The sequence below is a fragment of the Paramisgurnus dabryanus genome, chromosome 9 (genome assembly GCF_030506205.2).
Source record: "Paramisgurnus dabryanus chromosome 9, PD_genome_1.1, whole genome shotgun sequence".
Classification (NCBI taxonomy): Eukaryota; Metazoa; Chordata; class Actinopteri; order Cypriniformes; family Cobitidae; genus Paramisgurnus; species Paramisgurnus dabryanus.
Genome location: NC_133345.1, coordinates 32,282,414 through 32,303,304, shown reverse-complemented (window position 1 = coordinate 32,303,304; position 20,891 = coordinate 32,282,414). Strand labels below are relative to the sequence as shown.

The following is a 20,891-nucleotide window of genomic DNA, read 5'->3' as shown; positions in this document are numbered from 1 at the left end:
GTTCATGTCAAAGAGGCGGACACTGCCAGCACTGACTTAAATCTTAAGCATTTAGTACAAAACAAACTCAGCACATAAAAAACAGTGAAGTCATTGTTTTCAGTGATCTGAGTTTGGGAAGATTTGGAGAGGTTTGAATAAAGTGTGCATGCATGAAACACCTGTAGCATGTGATCACAGCCGGTATGATGTCACAGTTGATCTCAATCGAGTCGAGTGCCAGATGTAGCGCTTCTCTCATTTCTGAGATGTTTAGTTAATGCACTCTCTGACTCACACACCGACTCGCCCAACACACATTACACCAAATAATAACCACCCCTGAATGATGTCATCTAGTCATGTGCACAAACACACAGGCATATACAGTAAACACATAAAGTGTTTATACATCATCTCTGGGCAAAATATTTCTCAACCTGTGTCCCTGTTAGCTGCATTTAAAGATGCCACAACATTTCCTGTTGTTTACAAACAGAGACTCGTGTGCTCATCCGCAAACATATTTCACTTCAAACCCTTGTAAATCTCTGTACTCGTAAAAGTGTTTTTCAACAGATTTCCTTTATGAAGCAGAAGCAATGAGACTCGGTGCTTTCCATTTAACTCTGATAATCAAAAACATGAATTCTAAAACGGTTACCACCCTCAGGCAGTGCATGCTGGGAAATAACAGCACTTCTCAGGAGCTTGAATGAGCTGGAATCTCTTGATCTTGGCTGAATTCACAATGTCTGAGATCTGTTCTGGAAGTAAAAATCAGACATTTAAAGGCGTTACAGCGTCTCTGACACAGACTGAAAATGAAGGCAAGAAATGAAACTGCACGTCTGTCCAGTTATCAAAGCATTCCAATCAATCTCTTTCAAATGTTTTTTTTATTCTGTGCTTTATGACCGAATGCTCACTATTCGCTTGTTTCTCTTGGACGCTCATCTCACCTCCTCAAGTGTTTATTTGTGCTACTTAATGTTACTGTAACTCATACTGAGAGTGCATGTTTTAAATTCATCTTCTGTGCACCAAAACATCTAAAGTGACCTGCGATACTTCACCCAAAAATGAAAATCTTGTCATCATTTACTCGCTCTCATGTTGTTACAAACCTGTTTAAATGTCTTTGTTCTGATGAAGACGACGCAAAAATATTTTGAGAAATGTTTGTACCCAAACCATTCATGAGCCCCATTCACTTCCATAGTCAAAGGGTTTTGGTTATATAAACATTCCTCAAAGTATCTTCATCATAACACAGATATTTATACAGGTTTGTAACAACTTGAGAGTAAGTAAATGATGACAAGATTTTCATCAGTAATATAAAACTTCAATCAGTTTCAATGATTCAATCTGTCAAGACTTTGGAAAACCCCACTGTCTGAACTCTGCCAGCTGTAGACGTCATCATGTTTCTCTGAACAAAAACTCAAATCATCTGAGGCTTCATGCGCTGATCCACCAGCGCCACCTGCAGCCCATACAACTTTAATATCTCTCTTCAAATCTACACCATTCACAAACTTTATATTCATAAAACAAGCCTGATACATCAAATATGATCAAATGCCTACAGGACTCAGAGATGATTTATTTAAAGCTGTACTGCGTCGTTTCTGCTTCACTAGTATATCACTAAACATAATTACAAAACCATTTTGGAAAAAAATCCATCCACCGAGCTGCACAGAATAAATAATGAAACATCCCCAATCTACCTAAAGCATGTGACCATCATTCAGCCCGAACACATGAAGCACGTGACTGCAGGTCATTTAGCATTAGGTGTGTTCAGGTGTGCCGTACTTAAGTCACTATGAAATTGAATGAAAAACTGTCATTTGTTTTGGAATATTGCTGTATTGCTTAAAAATAAATTCTCTGTGAGCTTCATATTTTTTTTTAAATCATCATATGCCCTTATAATCTTTAGTCAAAAATGCTCCTTGAAATGATCTCTCTTTACTTCCGGTCATGGTAACATTATACCCCGCAGGAGATCACAGCGATTCACAAATAAGTTCAACTTCTGTTTATTTATAAGGCACATTTAAAAACAACTGAAAGCCAACCAAAGTGCTGTACAAACAATAGCATTAAGACACGAAAGCATAAAACACAAACAAAATAGCATAAGACATATTAACTAAAAGTAGTATATAAGTAACACATTAAATAACATGTCTGATAGCAACATGACCCAACTTCAAATGATCCATAAGTTTTCAAAAGACAAATTCAAATCAATCAATTACTTTTTTTTTCGTTTCACGTCAGCAAAATAAGACAATCGCTACATCCATTTCATGGCGACTTTAATGCGGCCCTGAAAGAACCGACAGGCGAATGACGTCAAAGTACCACGAGAGCGATTCATAAGCAGACTCCTCCATATGATTTCTTGAATCGCTCTCGCGGTACTTTGACATCATTCCCCTGTCGGTTCTTGCGGCAAACTCAAACGAACATCTCGATTTTCTCATGTTTGACTTGATGCGGATGCGCAAGAACCGATAGCTAGGCCTGACGAATTCTGTGAAATTAAGTAAGACTTTCATCGTCGCTGCGTGATGTTTGCTGTGACAGTAAACAATAATTTATTTATACACAACATATAATGATTTGTTCTTGACAGGCACATTATCTATTTCTTCAATTTAATTCAGAAAGAAAGCAAGCAATCATTAAATCACAGTGAATAAAACCAAGTCCAGCTCTGCGTGTTTTTATCTTTAAAAATAAATGTTCATTCAGGACTAAAACGTAGCTTATTGTAGATTTTAAAGTTATAGAGAAAAAAAATTTTTTCACCTAAAACAAATGACTCACTCCACCTTTAAAGGGGCCATGGCATGAAAATCAGACTTTTTCATGTTTAAATGCTATGATTGGGTCCCTAGTGCTTCTATCAACCTAGAAAATGCGAAAAAGATCAAGATCGTTGAAATTTATCTCTCTTTATGATGTCATAAGGAGCTCTTATTTAATAATACCACCCCTTCATCCAACCACAGCACTGCCATTAAGTGCAGAGAGAAAATAATTCACAGCACAATTGAGTTTCAATTTCAACAAACCACCATCATTGTGATCAGTGTTTGCACTTCATCAGCTCATTTGCATTTTAAATGACACCCAAAACGGCACATTTTTGCACACGCTTACAAAGTGTTAATTTTAAGATGTTATAATAAATTATCTAGATGATATTTTGAGCTAAAACTTCACATATGTACTCTGGGGACACCAAAGATTTATTTGTCTTGTGAAACGTCCCCTTTAATGATTCAAACACAATTAAAGACGTGGCACTAAAGATCATTTACTGAAAAGAGTTTAATTCTATTAATGATCGGTCAGAAGTTACAGATGGACAAACGATTCACTATTATAAAAGACACACGTGACGTCACATCAGTTACTGAAGCATGGTAAAGATTATATACATAGTGCAAAAGACAAGTCAATGAAAATCAATATAGAGAGAGAGAGAGAGAAAGAGCGAGCTTCATTAGCACCACATTGACTCAAACATGATGGTGCTAACATCAGTTCTGCTACAGTTATCTTATTGCACTGTTTAAGTCTTGCTGCTTCACAACATTTACACTGTTTACATGAGTCAAACAATCATCACTGAAAATCCAGTCTGATTCGCTCACACATTAGTCATTGATTAACCCTTCATAAAGACATTTATCAAGAGATCACATTTAGATTATAACAAACATTATAATGTAAGAAATCCTTCATGTGTTTCCTCAGATCTGTGTTAACACTAAAGATGAAGAAAGAGAAAGTTAGAAATATTTCTTTATTCGTCCTGTCACCCAAACGTCTACGATTAGAAATAAAGACAACAAGGCAGATTTTAGGTGCATAGAGGTTTTTTTTACACTGATGATGATGATGATCTGCTCCGAGAATAAGCCTCGTTGTCTTTATAGTGTTATTTGTGTGAGAAATAACCTCATCTTTAGATGTCAGTAAAGTCATCGTTCAGACTGATGTTTATCAGACCCAAAGCAAAAGCACCAGAATACAGTACATGATAAACTCACAGGAAAAAAAAACATTAAACCCAAAGACAAATGATACACCGGTTGAAATCAGCAGATCCATTTTAATAAAAGCACGATAAATAGAAGCCAGTAAGACTGAATATTAGAAACATGTTATTTACATCAGGATTCATTAGTTACACAGGAATCGCTCACACGTTTTTTTCTAAACTTTCAGTTTGAGTTGATTGAGCTGACGGGTAAAACCAAACATAGACAAAAGATGAAAGGTTGTGAGAAATAAGTCTGTGAGTTCAGACACATCAAGCGTCTATTTGTGTGCTGGAATGAACGAGCAGTGAATTTATTCTCCTTTCACACCTGCTGTGTAACAGAGACAGATGTTTATCAAAGCAGCGAGAGATTCTGCTCAACATCTCCATTTGTCTTTCACAGAAGAATGAAAGTCACACAGGTTTAAACAAAATCATTGAGAGAGAGTGAGTGAATGAGAGAAAGAGAGAGAGAGTTGGTGAGTGAGTGTTGGTTTGTCCATTAAATTTTCCTGAGTCAATGTTTGTGTTTGAAACTCTGTAATAAACTGAAAGAGAGAGAGAGGTGTGCATGTGTCCTCAGCCTGTGTGAACGGCAGGTTCCAGCACATCCTTGTCATCGGGCGTCGGTTCCGTCAGGTCGGATGAGTCGAGCTCTTCGTCGCTCACCCGCCCGTCCTCATCTTCATCATCAGTGCTGTCATCGCTCTGTCTGTGCAGCTGCAGGTTCTCCAGTGTTTTGGAGACCCACGACTCGATCCTGCAGCTGAGCGGCGGCACCTGCACAGAGATGGGTTCAGGGGGGTAGTCCTCTTCCTCCTCTTCCTCCTCCTCTTCCTCCTCAAGCATACCGGGCACCAGTGTGCTGGTGGTGCTGGTGATGGAGGAGTTGAGGTGATCGCGGCAGCTGCCGTCCAGCGAGCCCGTGTCTGTGCTCCGCTGCGATGCCCACTCCAGACGGTCGTCCGTGCGGGACTCCTCTCTCTCTGGAGCTCGAGCGGCCGCCGGGGTCGGGGCTGGCGATGGTTGCGGGGCAGGCGTCGTGACCTCGGGTTCTCTGATGGCGGCCCTGCCGCTGAGCTCAGACCCGAGTGGTTCTGGGGCGTCCGTGTTCTCCACCATAGTCCTCCAGTTAGTTTCTACAAACACACCCAGAGACAGAAAACACATCAGTCACTGATTTATTAACAACTGACCGTCATGAGACCTTAAGAAGAACAAGAATGAGATTTACAATCAGTGTAGAGATGTCAGACACACTGATACAGAGACACACTAGTGTCAGGTCTATACATTGATTATTAACCCTTCACTAAACCAGAGAGTGTGTCGGTTTACTAAACATAAAAATTTGCTCCACAGAATGTGGTGTTACAGCAGTAAAACATTCATTACCGTATTCCTTCTCATTGACTTCTGAGATGGGTTCAGAGATGACACTGCAGAATGAGATGGCGCTGGCAGCAGATGGGTTTCTGGAGTGCCCCATGTGATGCGTGACCTTCTTGACGTTCTTCAGGGCCTCCTCAGCCTGCTCCTGCTCCAGAGCGTTCACCATGTCTTTATACGCTCTCCGTGCCTCTTCAGTCAGACACACCAGCTTATTAAACAAATCCTGAACACACACAGAATGAATGTATTTAAACAACAGCATGAACATAAATACACTTCCTGAATCCTCATAATCTCATAAATGCTGTGTCCCAATTCAAAGCTGCGACCTTCGAAGACCGATTGGTGTCACAGCAGCGCGACCCTAACCCTAACCCTAACCAATTCAAAGGCTGTTTAAAAATGAAGCCTCAAAATGTGGCCTTATTTTTCTGTGCTGTTAAAGATGGAACGAATGGATCCAGCTATCCCAAGATTCATTGTGCGCCTGTAACGGCTGAATATATCCACTGGATATTTAAAATAAACAATTAAAACCTTTATTAAATAAAAATGTGTATTTAACAGAAAACATTCTTGTCACTGTTTAAGTATTAATATTATTCGGTTTATGTTGTGTATATTTCAAAGATTAATTTATTTGATATACTGTTGGTTAGTTTAATCTACATCAACGTTCATATTATTCTAAAATAATTTTATTTTAATAAATCAGAAATGTCTCGCTGTGTCCGGCTGACAGGCGCATACAGCAGGTGATGCAAATTATGGGTCCTTTGAAGGCTACACCGTCTCATTTCAGTCCTCTTTATGGACTCAACCTTTAAAGGACACGTCCTTCGACAGATCCAGCCCTTGAATTAGGACACAGCTAAAGTGTCAAAGGTCATTAGAGCTGTAATATAAACTGTTAAAAGTCACAGTAAACCACATATGCAAACGTGTGTGTGTTTGTTTGTGTGTGTACCTCTGCACCAGAGAAGTTAAATATTCCCACGACGCTCACAGGCACGAGTTTATTCACACAACGACCGAGAGCTTTACGTCCCAGAGCAAACACAAATGGGATTTCCTGTTCTCTTGCCATAGCGATGACATTATAAAGAGCCTCATCAAGACCACCTGCACACAAACACACACAGACACACATTATTAAAAGATATAAACACATGACAGAAACAACACTGAGGCTGTTTACACTTGGCATTAACATGCGTTTTCGTCGATCGGATCACAAGTGGACGACGTTAATGCCAGGTGTAAACGGTGTTCAAAACGTTTTAAGCTCGTCCACTTTCAACCACATTCAGAGGTAGTCGAAATCACTTTCGATCGGATCGTTTTGGTTGAATGTGTTCGAACAGCCACACGCGACCGCCTTCTCTCAGCCCATTTAACTAATCTGAGGTACTAAACACAAGTTTTATGTCTTTTTTGACTTCTGGCGTGAACATACGGTGAACAGCGCTATTTTATGCCTTTCATTGATAAAACTAAAGCGGCTGATCTCCGTAGTTTCGTTTTGAAAGCGTGTGATAGTTGAGCGGTCCTATTTCTTCAATTGCGCTGAAAATTGAGAGAAATCTCCAACATATAAACGTACAAAACACTGTGCAGCATGCATACTTGCTAAACAAGCAGCGGGCTCCGACATAATATTAGTTTGCGTCCATATAAACTCATAATTACTCCCGCTCGGGTTTGAATGACAGCAGAGAGACTCGCCCCCCGTCTCACAGACCACCCCCTCACAGTATTCAGGACAGAAGTGATCGAAAGTGGACAAAAGAGACGGATTTAAATACCAGGTGTAAACGTAATGTGTCTCTCTCGTCCACTTGTGATCCGATCGATGAAAACACATCTTAATACCAAGTGTAAACAGCCCCACTGATACAGTTTTTAGTGCAGACCCTAACCCTAAAGTCTGCTCACATATGGCTCTGTTGTCTTGATCTGTATCCCTCACTATTCTCCCACAGGTCTGCACTCTAACGTCACTAAATCATCTCCGACCCGAGCACATTTATGTCATCAATACAGGTTTTGTTTAGAAAAAACTAGAAGATTAGTGTCCTCTCTCACTTAAGTCCATCATAATTATATTTTTATGGCTTATTGGTTGTGTTTGACTTCATGCTGCACTGCACAGACCGATCGGCTCACCACATCATTTAAGAGCAGATTGTGATATCTCATCTCTATTATTTGGGGTTGTTTGAGATGTGATAACATCAGAATATCAGAAGGGATTTACAGTGACAAGTTGAGAAAGAACTGTAAACGGGCACATAATTCAGTGATGGGGTCCTCATGTACCTCCTCCTCCTCCTTCCAGAATATTAAAGATGTCCCCCTAAATAATGCACTACAAGCAGATGAGTTCAATGATTCTGGGAAACACTGACGTAATCGATCTCAAGCTCTCAGTTTGTGCTCTTATTTTATCTTAAGGTACCTCACAGTTTTGGATGTTTTACTGTATAAGTTAATTGGTAAATGTGGTATGCATTTAATATAAAATTTATATAATTAATATAATAATAATCTCTTATACAGTATGTGACAATCAAAGTCTGTTAAGTGCGTATCAGATCAGACACAAATACAGCCCTGCTTTAATCTGTATATAGAGTTATTATTGACTCTCTGACCTTTAGCCTGGATCTTCTCACAGTTAGGTGAGATGATGACACACTTGATCTTGTTTAGTTTCATGTGTTTGGTGACCTCTCTCAATCCCATCACGAGTCTTCGCTTGGATTTGGCTTTACTGGGCTCTTTCTGATAGACACGCTCCTGAAACCGAACCAACTCCTGCAGGAGCAGCGTCACGCTCTCATCGATCTCTTTACTTAACACCTGATTACAGTACCTGAAAGAGACACACAGCAGATTACAACAAAGTTAAAAGTGAAGCCGAACACAGAGTCAATTAAACCTCATTCACACAGCACTTTGGTCCCAGAAAATTTCCATTACATTGTCAGAAAGGCTTCTGTGTGAACACAATAATATCTTTAGGTTTAGCTACAGTGTGCTAACGAACACATTTAGAAAAGCTTTTGGGTAAGTTAACCCGTCAGTCAGTGGCTGTGGGCAGGGCTTTATCAGTGTGACATCACATTAACAGGAAAATAAAAACGGCAATGAGACTTTTTTCATTGTAGGGTGGTTGTGTTCACACGCTGCCAACACACATTTATGACCAAAGACCATGTCAAAGTGGGTTTTGCATAATTTAATCTAATACACAAACTCATCTGACCCGAGCCTTAAAACAAAAACACAATTTACACATACGTGACGCTTGACCAAACCAGACCAATGCACTTACAACAACATCTGTGTTGTGTGTTTGTGTACTTACTCTCTGAACCTGCGGCTGTGTATCTTGGTAATGGCAGATGTAGCCATAGGGCTGCCGATGCCCGAGCTGCCCGGTGATCCCTGAGATACAGGAGTGATGCTGTATGGAGAATTCTGACTCGCTGGAGACAGAGATGCATCACTGGGCACGCTCAGACCGTTCTCTACACACAAACACACATGAATGATTAATCCATCTTTATTCAGTGTATATAAGCAGCTGCACATGTTTGTGTGTGTTATAGATGATGTACCATCCTGTTCCTGTGTAAGGGTATCAGGGTCTCTCTGATCTTCAGCACCAGATAGACTCTGATCTGTTGAACTCTTGCCTTTCTTCACCTCACGCTCCTGCAGAATTATCTACACACACACACAGAGAGAGACACAGAGGTTAATGTTGTGTGATGATGTCATTTCTGTTCACGCTCAGTGTCATGTGATGTTCTCGAGCACCTTTTTCATGGCGGTCGTCTTCTTGACTTTGGGAATCTCTCGTTCTTTTCCTCTCTTGACACGAGGAGCCGTGGAGTCCAGGATGTTGTGTGGTTGGGTGTATGAATGTTTGACGGCTGATAATGAAGTGTTATCTTTAGTGTGTAGAGCTCCTACTGTCCCAACTGAAGAACACACACAAACATCAAACTCAATTCACTTCATTCATTCATGTGTAATGTGTGTGTGTGTGTGTGTTTGTGTTGATGTGTGTGTACCTGTGTACGTCAGTGGTTTGGTGTTGTTCAGCTGTCTCGCCTTCATAGCCTGTTGTTGTTTCTCAAGTGCTGCCAACATGTCGCCCAGATCTAACTGTACTGGAGTCCTGCTCTTCTTTCCTGCTGCTTTTGAGAGCGCCTCCTGTACACACAAACACAACACATTTATCTCAATCAACACTGAGCTTTAATACAAACAGAAGCTGTGATGTTCTCTGTGTACCTGAAGTTTCTTCTGCTCCATACTGATCTCTGAATACTCCTGTGCTGTGGCCAGAGCAGCGGCGAGTGCTTTCTTCCTCTGACTCTTTGCTCTTTTGGGTACTGAGCTGGTGATGGGAATGGGTGTCTGTACAATGCTGATGGGTGAATTCTCTGGAAGGTTATCCAGCTGAAAACATCGTTTTTAAATAGAGGATTAGCAAAGGCGCTCTCTGTTTATATATCAAACAGAATTGTTGTCTGAATGTGTTTCCCAAAGCCGTCTTCATGCCGCTGAAGTCGCTGCCTCAACGCAACAAGTCAGCTGTCTAAGCTCTCAGACGCAGCCATAGCCAAAATATTTTTGCTAATAACTTTTTTTTTACTTCTGATTGGCCATCATGGCGTTATGGTTAGGGTTATATCACCACCTGTTGGTTTGGCTTAGCATGTTTTTGTGTTTCAATCATCCCGCTTTGTGTTGTACTGCACAGCATTTTGAACTTTTGTCCCACATGTCGCATTTTAGGGAAATGTCATATGTTTTTATCAGTGTTGGTTTTTAATTGTCATGTAAAAACATGCATGGCTTCTTTAAAACATCTTAAAAATGTTTTATGTACTTTATATATATATACAATACACTATATACATAAACAGAATATACTATATATACATAAATACATTTTTTGCAATGATCACTTAAATGTGGTGATCAAACACTTATAAATGATGTGACAAAGATATCTAATATAGGCAGGGTGTTTAACAATTTAACGTCTAACTTTATTATCTAAAATGAGTCTTACATCACTTATTATAAATATCTTTAAAAAATAAAAAGAACAAACATATATAACTTCAATTACTGGCATTTTAAAGAGATGAGGTTAATGTTTTATTGGACTGAAAAGGGAAACTTATGAAGTCATTGTTTATTAGCTTTACAGTAAGTTATGTACTTCACAAATTAATTACCATTAATAAGACAATGCTTGACTGACACCATACTGATCTAATGTGTAATGTCCTTCACAATGTTTTTTTCCTGACTTCTAACACAAACCCACTGTATTCTGAACAGACTAAAGCATCTGCTCTCCACCGCTTTCATTTTGCGATGGTGTGAAAGTTGCGCGAGCTTATTTATTATCATAAATATTTATTATTTTAAGCCCTCTTCAGCAGCTGTACTCTCACATACTGTAATATTATTATTATATCTTTATCAAATATTATATGATATATTTCCCGTCTTATAGGGTTTACACCGGCTTAGTTTCCACATTCAGTATAAAGTTCTCCTCATTACGTTTAAAGATCTCCATGGTTCCTGTCCGCAATATATCTCAGATCTTGTTGAAAATTGACTGAATTAATTGAAAATCTTTATTGACATAATATATGTTGTACAAAGAACGAATAAATAAATAAATAAATAAAATTACTTTGTACAATTATCAGTCAAAAGGATAAACACAATAAAGCCAGAGGCTTATTTCCATTGTGGTCCTTCCAAATGTGTGCGTTCAAACATATACCTCTGCCCGTGCACTAAGGTCACTTAAGAGTCCAATTTATTACCGGTTTCTCGATATAGGCTGACATCTTTTGGTAGTAGAGCCTCTCCCAGAGAGGTTTATTCAGAACCTGTCGTCATTACAAGATTTCAAAACTAATCTAAAAACTTTTCACTTCTTGTTATTCCAACTCTCAAGTCCACTGACATGGTTTTGTGTCTGTTCTCTATTTTCTTTTCTTTTCTGTATTGTATGTGGCATTTTCTACTATCGTGTATGTTTCTCTAATGTACATGTTTGTTGATTTGGATATTTGTTTTCTTGTATATTAATGCCTCATTGTAATTTTGTTTGATTATATTGTGAATCTTTGTAAAGCTTCCTTAAGATTGATGAAAGCGATATATTCAATCAACTTTATTATTAATATTAGTGTGCATCAATGCGTAATTTATCCCGCTCGCAAGTGGAAAAAAGAGACTGATTGTAAACGGGAATGTGTCTCTCTCATCCACTTATAATCTGATCGACCAAAGCGGTCTTATTTCCAGGTGTAAAGATGTCATGAAGACACCGCTTGACTGCTTTGTCTGAACAAGAGACCAATGACTGAAGTAAAAGGGTTTGCTGGTCTCCAGTAGCAAACAATGGAGCGCTCTTTCCTGGACAAACATCATTATTTACAAGCATTTTATTTGTTATATGTTTGTTAAAAAACCTTCATATTGGCTGAGACATATACACAAATACAGATATATCTGTGACAGGCTAATATCACCCGAGAAGATCAGCAAAACGTTAAATCTGTCCGGCTTTATATTATATCACAATTTTAGGTTATCCTAAAATTTCTCAATGTAACGTCCCACACAACCTTACTACTTGTCACATGTTTGGTTTGTTGGGTGCTGGTTAAAAAAAATTTTAAACCATATTTGTGTGAACAAGATTCTTTTAAATAAAACACTCACCAGGGTCTTGGGCAGTTTGGGCTGTGCTGGCTCTGGTTTATTACGTTGAGCAGCACCACCTGTGTTCAGATCAGGAAACTCCTCTTCATCCTACACACACATGCACACAGGCACAGAAAGACAGGTAGAGTACACATTACTACAAAATAGTATGTTATTTGTGTGTGTGTGTGTGTGTGTGTGTGTGTTTTTGTTTATGTGTGTGCATGTGTTTGTGTTTGTGTGTGTATGTACCTGAAAGTACAGTGGCTCAGGTGTAAGGTGTGTGTTGTGAGTCTCTGGGGTGTTGAGTGCAGACAGCTGTGATCTCCTCTGGACTCCTGCACGACCTCCAAAACTCGTCTGAATCTCCTGCTGCAGTCAGAAACAGATATCAGATCATGATGTGACCCTCGTGTGTGATGTAATTGTGATGCGTGTATGATGTCGACCTCTACCTGTGTATAGTTCCTCTGCTCAGGGGTTCTGCCGCCTCTCTGGTACGACACAGATCTGTCCGCCCATGGTTTCTGGATGTTGTGCGATCCAACATTTCCCCAGCTAACTGCTGTAAAGACACACACACAAAGTTAAACACGCTCATCAAAGTCACTCATCAGACTTCAGCTGGGCACGATACAACTTACCTGTCATGACACTTGCGTCCACAGCCTGCACACATATACACAGACACACATGTGAGAACAGCATAATAATGCAATAAGATAAAAGCTGAAACAGAGACGTGAGGTGCTATACGTACCACCGCAGCTGTTTGTTGACCGGTTGAAACGCTGACACCTCCCTGGTTGTGTTTGGGGCTGCAGTAGCCGCTGTCACTGTCGATGTCGGCCTCGCTGGCTCCGTGCTCACTGGATGACTCTTGTTGTGATGTGCGCCTGCGTCGGGCTTTATTCTTCCACTGCAATGAATTTGACTGATCCGATCTGCCGCACGCCTCGCCTGGAAAATCTGAACGAACACACACACACACCCACACAAACAAACACACACACACACACACACACACACAAACACACACACAATTAGGGTCAGTCCAAAAACACTGTTGTCCATTAGTATGTATTAAGTTGTGCACATCCGGGTGCTATGAGTCAGGTCAGGGTTAAAGGTCAACTACCCGTCTGCTGCGCAGCATCCACCAGCAACACTGTCTTGGATCTCCCATCAGGTCCAGCTGCCCCTACTTCCTTCTGTACCGCCACACTCCGCATCACGGGGCGCTTGACTCTCATTGGCTGATTCACCGGCTGCTGTACACAAAAGCAAATGACACATCAGCATTTGTTTAAACGATTTGAATGTGTCTGATAGGTGGCATGTAACTTTGAGCTTTCATTTCTGTGACTGTGACTGGACAAGAATACTAGCACATTACTAACTGTATAGTACATATTCTGTGTATAAGTATAAAATTTAGTAAACCATACACCTCTTGTGTATGCTGGTTTAGGTGCTGATGTATACCTTGTGCATGATGGGCACTCGTGAAACGCCTCTCCCTCTCTGACCCTGTGCTACCGATCTGTCGCTGCAGTCTGATACAGAGTTTAATGCGCCGGCCTGCAGCGACCCTGCGTACGGCCCGGGGAACGGCTGGTAGAAACCCACCACAGGAGGACACGGCGTGGGCATGACGGCGTGATAGTATGTGGCGTAATCGCTGCTGACGGGGGCTTGAGGGGAGGACAGGATGGGGTAGGCTAGGTACGGTCCGCCTGGGCTCGGGTTCACCTGCGGCCATCGGTGATCTCCGCTGTACACGGGCAGCTGTCGACTGAATGACTGATTACTGCTGAGAAAATACACAGAGACATTAACATTTCTATTTAAAAGAACACATCAAATGAATGAATGAAACTTAAAAACACATCTTAACATGAAACTTCATGGCCAATATAATAAAAAAAGCAATAGAATTATTGCAATATTTACATGTTTCAGCCAAGTCATAGTGAACATATCTGTGTTGTGAAAGTAAAAGCGATGTAATGACTAATATATGATATAGGGGTCAATCGATTATCAATGTCGATATTAAGCATTTTGCAGAAAGTACTATAATTTTGAAATGTGCTATTTGGCTCTGATGCCGCCAAGGATTTAGTGCGAGCCGTCAGAACACAACACTAGAGCAAGATTTTTACGCAAAAATCGATATCCACCATGTTATTCTGTCATCTTTTCTCCCTTTTTACCTAAAACACAACAAATGCCAGTCTGCAGAATGCAATAAATCCAATCACAGCGCACAATTCCACACACTGTAAACAATAATGGTGGCGTGTTTAATACACACTGAATCCTAGTATTCCTCATCTACTTTGTGATCAACAAACAAACAAACAAACAAATACTTAAATGACATTAAAAAACCTGTGGTGGTTTTCTGTGGCAGGGAAGAAACGTAAACCATCAAAATCAAATCATTTATAATGTCGGCTGTTGCTCTCCTGACCGTATCAAGCTTCTGTCATGTTAACACATTGACCCCAGGGGATCTTATGAAAAACTTAACATTATTTTACTCAAAGCCAACGCAAATCAAGCAGGACCAAAACATTTTACATCTGATCGCTGTCAAAAAATTCAGCGACAACGTCCCAAGGATAACAGCAGCAATGACAGTGTTATTAATATGACAAGGTGTTTTGATTAATGCCATTAATGGTTTTTTTTATCAGTAAATACCACTAAATTAATATAACATGGCAAAGATGAATGCACATTTATATATTGATTTAATGGATTTAAAGCATTTTGCAGAAAAAAAGAATCCGTTTTTATAATAAATCTTTGAAAATCAAATTATGGATTTGAATTTTTTATGTTTTTATAACTCAAAGATGCGATGTGAAAGTTTGTAACAGAAAATACAAATTTTGGTTTTGGAACCAACTCTTCACATCGACCAGTCGATCGGAAAGGCAATGCCAGTAGATTCCACATAAGTAAACTGTATATGCTGCTCCATGAGCATCGGAAAACAAAGCGTGAAATTGCCATTATGACAGTAATTGTGAAACACTCAAGACTTTTTGAGTTGCTGTGCCTTTTTCAGGAGCGGATCCATGGGCACGGTGTGTGTGTGTGTGTGTGTGTGTGTGTGTGTGTGTGTCTGTGTGGTTAGGGTTGCGTGCGAGCAAACGAACAAGATAGAGAGAGAGAGAGGCTTCTGATACTGTTGTCTTTTTCTAGTTTGCTTCACTAAACCGCATCTCCGCAATTTTAAGGAGTACTTGACATGTACTCAAGGATTTTTTTAACTCCTCAAAAAGAATGAAGAAGCCTAATGGGGACAGCCTTAAATTCAATGTAGAGATATGCAGTATAGTCCTAACACGCATTTAAATTGTTCTTAAAAAAATGTAACTGTGTTTTTTAGCAGGTAGATGTTTTTGGCTTTATCATTTTAAAAGTAGATCACCACACAAAAAAGTCTGGAGTCTGGACACCCCTGATATATAGTTTATTGGTGCTTCCTGCTCTATTTTGTTATTATTAATATGATTAATATTAATAATGTTATAATTATATATATATATATATATATATATATATATATATATATATATATATTGGTTCAAAATATCGGTTATTGGTCCACCTGATCTGTAATCATCTGTATCAACATCAGCCCTGAAACATCTCTAGTAAGTTAACCCAAATGTGACCTCTGTATTTGACCCATCCCAGTAAGTAGTAAACACACACGAACGCATGCATGCACGCACACACAAGCACATGCGCACATGCACGCACAGACACTCTGCACTTTCTCCAATTGAAAGTGAACAGGAAAGAAAAGAGGGCGGATCCCCTGAAGATAAAGACAATCACACACACAAACGTCAATCACCTTACAGGAATGATTTGTGTGTGTTTGTGTACCTGTTGTTCTGATTCTCCTGTACAAATGGGTAGCAGGTGATCAGGTAGGAGGGGATTTGTGTGGGCTCAGCTCCACCCTCACCGCACAGACTCATGGGTAATAATGAAGGATCAACACCTTTCTTCTGAGGAACGAACGGCTCGACTTCAGCTGAGAGCTTCACATCCTGAAAACAAACAGAAACTCCTGATGAGTTATGAAGACATGAAATCCAACATCATGAGTTATAGGAGTGATATGACTTAAGACTTTTGTTGCATTTTTGTTCATTTTGAGTACTGCACAGGTCTGAAAACGAATACTCTGGGTGGGACATTAGCGAGGGACAGTGCCTATTTGTCATATACATACATACACACACACACACACACACACACACACACACACACACACACACACAGCTGAGAGTACAGTTTTTGTTCATGCAACATATTTCTCTATCATAAGTTTTTAGACTAGCAGTAAATTCATCACAAGTCTTTGATACACACAAAGATACCAGCAAGTGAGATGATGTTATAGTCTGTAGTGTAAAGCAGACAATTATAGATTTTACACCTCAAACACGACTGAAGTGAAGAACACAAGTGTTAAATCCTCCCGACGTCTCTTTATCATAGCTGCTTTACTATTAACATGATTCTTATTTTAATAAATGAATTTCTGTGATAATTAAAAACATGACACGGATGATTTCTGAGGATCTACACTACAATACATGAACTCTCAGAACTGAACAGAAACAATGTGCATCTGATGCTTAGGTCCACAGAAATGTGTGTGTGTGTGTGTGTGTGTAGGACTGAATGGAGTGTGTGTTATAGTATATAGCAGCAATTGTTAGTCTGTAGGTGGTAGGCGGAGCTTTGTACACTCTTCCGATTATGACACCACACACAGCTGAGTAGATCTTCACAACTCTCTTCACCAATCAGATCACTGCAAATAAGGCACCAGTGATCACATCGAAACATGCATACAATTATCATGTATCACACTCATAACACAACACACACCTGACCCTACACATCACACTGCAATACTAAGTGTAATATGTGATAGATGCTAGATGATGTGATATCTGATATGCAATAATGCTTTAGATTTGTGTAAAATCAATTTGACTAAGTATAATATATATTTATATATGCAAACACTAAACATATAACAACAAACATGTTTAATATATGTTCTGTGTAAAGAAAGCATCACCCGTCTCGCTGCTATCTGCCTCGGCCTAAACATTTGACTTTAATAAGACATAAAGTATTAAAATCAGTATTTGCAAACCACTGTGATATGTGTATGGTGGGATGCACATTTATGGTATTCCTGTAATCTCAGTTTATCTTGAAGTGCCGGCACGATTTTTTATATACATTTTCTGTGCCAGATCCAATCAGATCAAAGATCCCTTTCTAAACTTTTCTAATCTGTGAATGCTTTAATTCAAAAAGATTTATATTTCATCAGTATCTAACCCTATTACCCTTGAACCCATGATCCTAACAAACTTTAAAGCTTGAATCAGATCAACATAACACACACACACACACACACACACACACACACACACACACACACACACACACCATCATGCTTATCTTAAACAATCCAAGTTCAACAAAGCACTACATAATAAAAACTCATGTGCTGCTGTGTGGCAGAGAATAGTTTTCATCTCCAAGATATTTACAAGCATGTTTACATTACATCATCTAAGCATCATCAAATTGGCCAATATCTTTAATAAGGGTGCATGCAGAGGGGGCGGGGCTTGTGCAGAACTGATATGAATGCGCCATTCAACTTCCATGGCAATGAGTTTTTGCGTGCACATATTTTGTGTGGGTCTAAAGATAAGAACTGACAGTAAAGCAGACAAATAAATAAAGAGTGAGAGAGAATCGATGGCACTGTGTTTTTTTCTTCCGGGGGCTGAACCACATGAGACACTTTTGTCTTTTCAGCATTTCTGTTTCAAGATTGTGTGTGGAATACAGAGGCTTTATTGTAATGAAGAGAGAGAGAGAGAGAGAGAGAGAGAGAGAGAGAGAGAGAGAGAGAGAGAGAGAGAGAGATAGAAAGAGAGAGAGACTGATCTTAATCTGTTCTTATATAAATGACTAATTACTTGTAATTTTGCACTAAATATTTTGTTTTATTTTTACTTTGATTTGCAATATTTGTACTGCTAATGCTTTGATAATACACACGTACAGTTCTTGTCATGCCAATAAAGCACACTTGTGAACCGAAACTGATGCCTAAAGTCATAAAACTCGACAAATGTTGAGCATCTTTGAGAATTGAACACTCAAGAAAATTCTGACAAGAGAAACAAAATAAAATGTCATAAAAACTTTCATCAGAAGGTTTGTGTGACACAATGAAACACTAAAACAGGACAGAAACTGAGCAGGTGACACACAAACACGTAAAGAATGTAATGAATGCAGAAAGACGAGACTGATCAGATACCAGCATGATACACACACACAAACAAACAAACAAACACACACACACACACAAATCATTTAAACACAAAATAAATCATCGATTGTCTGATTATTGATTCTGTCCCAAACACCTTGCACAAGTATTAAGTATTAGTGCAGCCAAATATTGTCTAAGAATGAGACGTCATTAAGAGGTGTTGTTGTGTATGTTGTGTATGTGTGGAGGGATGAAGAATAGTGTTGTGTTTTTATGACACGAGCTACTGATCAACATACACGCTAATTCATGATAAAGAATAACACAGTCGATCTTTAAATAACCCTGCTACTTTTCAGACGTGGATAAACATTACATCAAATTCGACTAGATCGTCAACATCGTAGCTGAATATTTTATAGTCTAGTTTCATTATAATCGAGGTCATTCTCTGGCGGGTTTTATTGAAACTGTCGGCTTACCTTTATTATCCTCGCAGTTTCGATAAAAGTCTTTTAAATGTCATTTGATTCTGTGCTTGTGGACTTTAATCCCGCTCGCGCTGCTATTGCTAATGCTAATAAGACGAGAGCGGATGTTTGTCGCGTCCGTCCGTGTGTCATGACATCGCGTTACCTTTCTTTCGCCACTGTCCATCCCGTCCGCTGACACCGGAACCGAGCCGCGTGCAGCTGTCAGGTCTTCTTGAGAACGCGCATGATCCGGTACTGCTCCGGTTCTGATGTCCGTCACTGGCTTACCGACTGACTGACTGACTGACTGACTGACAGACAGACACTCATCTGGGACGGAAGCTGCGGAGGGTCAAGACCGAAACGCGTTCGTGTTGTGACGTCACGCTGCCGTAAGGGGGCGCTCCAGACCATAATAAACACAGTGACAAAGGACACACAGGCCGTTTTTTAATCTTGATACACACACGCACGCATATATACTTATATAAAAAACACATCTCTGCCTCAAAATGGAGGTGCGATTATTATTTTAGTAAATCACCTGTGGTTTTGACTCATTTCTATCAACAAGCTTTTGTTTAACTAAGGTTTGGAAATGTAGCTAGGAAACATGCAATGTTGGGAAATAATACTGATATTACAGTAAAAGAAAAACTCATTTACAGAGTTGGATTGAACAAAAATATATATATTAATGTATTTACCTAGGTCTATCTACTTTTTATGATGATTGTAAATGGCAATTCCCTGTTATAGATAATAATAAATGTATTATTAAAGCCATTCAAGTTTGCTTATGCTAAGGAGAACTAATAAATGGGTCATATTATGAGATTTTTAAGATGTCAAATAAATCTTTGTTGTCCCCAGAGTACGTATGTGAAGTTTTAGCTCAAAATACCTCACAGATAATTTATTATAGCATGTTAAATTAAATTGCCACTTTGTAGGTGTGAGGAAAAATGTGCTGTTTTTGGTTGTGTCCTTTAAAATGCAAATCAGCTGATGAAATGCAAACGCTGATCACTATAATGGTGGTTTAATTAAACTAAAACTCAACTGTGCTGTCAATTCTCAATTCAATTCAATTCAATTTCAATTCACATTTTCTTTATTGGCATGACTGTAAATTATACAATATTGCCAAAGCATGTATATAGGTATATAAAAAAAAGAAAAAAAAATATCTGTATAATAAGAAAAAAATATGATCAAATCAACATTTAATTAACATCATAACACATTAGAACATGTCTGAACATTTGACATTACAATGTTTTAATATATACACACACATACTGAGGGTTATTGTGGTAGACAGTAGGGAAACACACTGAGGTCAGACAAACACACACACACACACATACACATATTACGCATGCACGCGCACACACACACACACACACACACATACACTCACCCACATACATATTACGCATACATACACATACACATATACACATTATACACACACACATTTACCTGCTGTCCCTTAGGCTGTGGCACATCCACACGTATCTAGCAGCCAGTGCTGCTGTTTGTCCCTTTCCTAATATTATATTAATTTGTTGTACTTCAGTCTTGGTGGTAAAGTTCTTTATTGAGTTACTGAATTTATTTAAGTAGAGATCTCTTATAGTTTTGTCTTTGTGGCAGTGAAGGAGGAAGTGCATCTCTGTCTCGATCTCTCCTGTCCTACAATGAACACACACCCTTTGCTCTCTGGGTAACCAGCTCTTTCTGTGTCTGCCCGTCTCAATGGCTAGGCTGTGCTCACTGAGCCTGTACTTGGTCAGGATCCGTCTCTGCTTTGTGTCTTTGACACTTTGGAGATAATTCTTCTAATTCATAATTTGATTTTAAAGTTCGA

The 20,891-nt window shown here is 39.3% G+C and overlaps 1 protein-coding gene across 4 annotated transcripts; it reads right to left on the bottom strand.

Moving 5' to 3' along the window:
• Positions 1-4,100: 4,100 nt before the first annotated feature.
• Positions 4,101-19,347, bottom strand: secisbp2l (SECIS binding protein 2-like). 4 transcript variants are annotated; one of them, XM_065283841.2, is made up of 18 exons: positions 19,182-19,347; positions 16,109-16,275; positions 13,685-14,012; positions 13,338-13,470; positions 12,960-13,168; positions 12,844-12,868; positions 12,655-12,764; positions 12,452-12,571; positions 12,218-12,307; positions 9,749-9,916; positions 9,526-9,667; positions 9,269-9,432; positions 9,067-9,175; positions 8,814-8,976; positions 8,098-8,318; positions 6,411-6,565; positions 5,447-5,666; positions 4,101-5,190 (listed from the first exon to the last, which is right to left on the bottom strand). In XM_065283841.2, exons 1-18 carry the CDS (start codon positions 19,200-19,202, stop codon positions 4,631-4,633), a joined length of 3,105 nt encoding a protein of 1,034 aa, XP_065139913.2. In that variant the 5' UTR covers positions 19,203-19,347; the 3' UTR covers positions 4,101-4,630. The 4 variants fall into 4 exon arrangements, with proteins under 4 accessions (XP_065139913.2, XP_065139911.2, XP_065139910.2 ...); XM_065283839.2 differs by having other exon boundaries at positions 12,452-12,568; XM_065283838.2 differs by having other exon boundaries at positions 13,338-13,467.
• Positions 19,348-20,891: the final 1,544 nt, after the last annotated feature.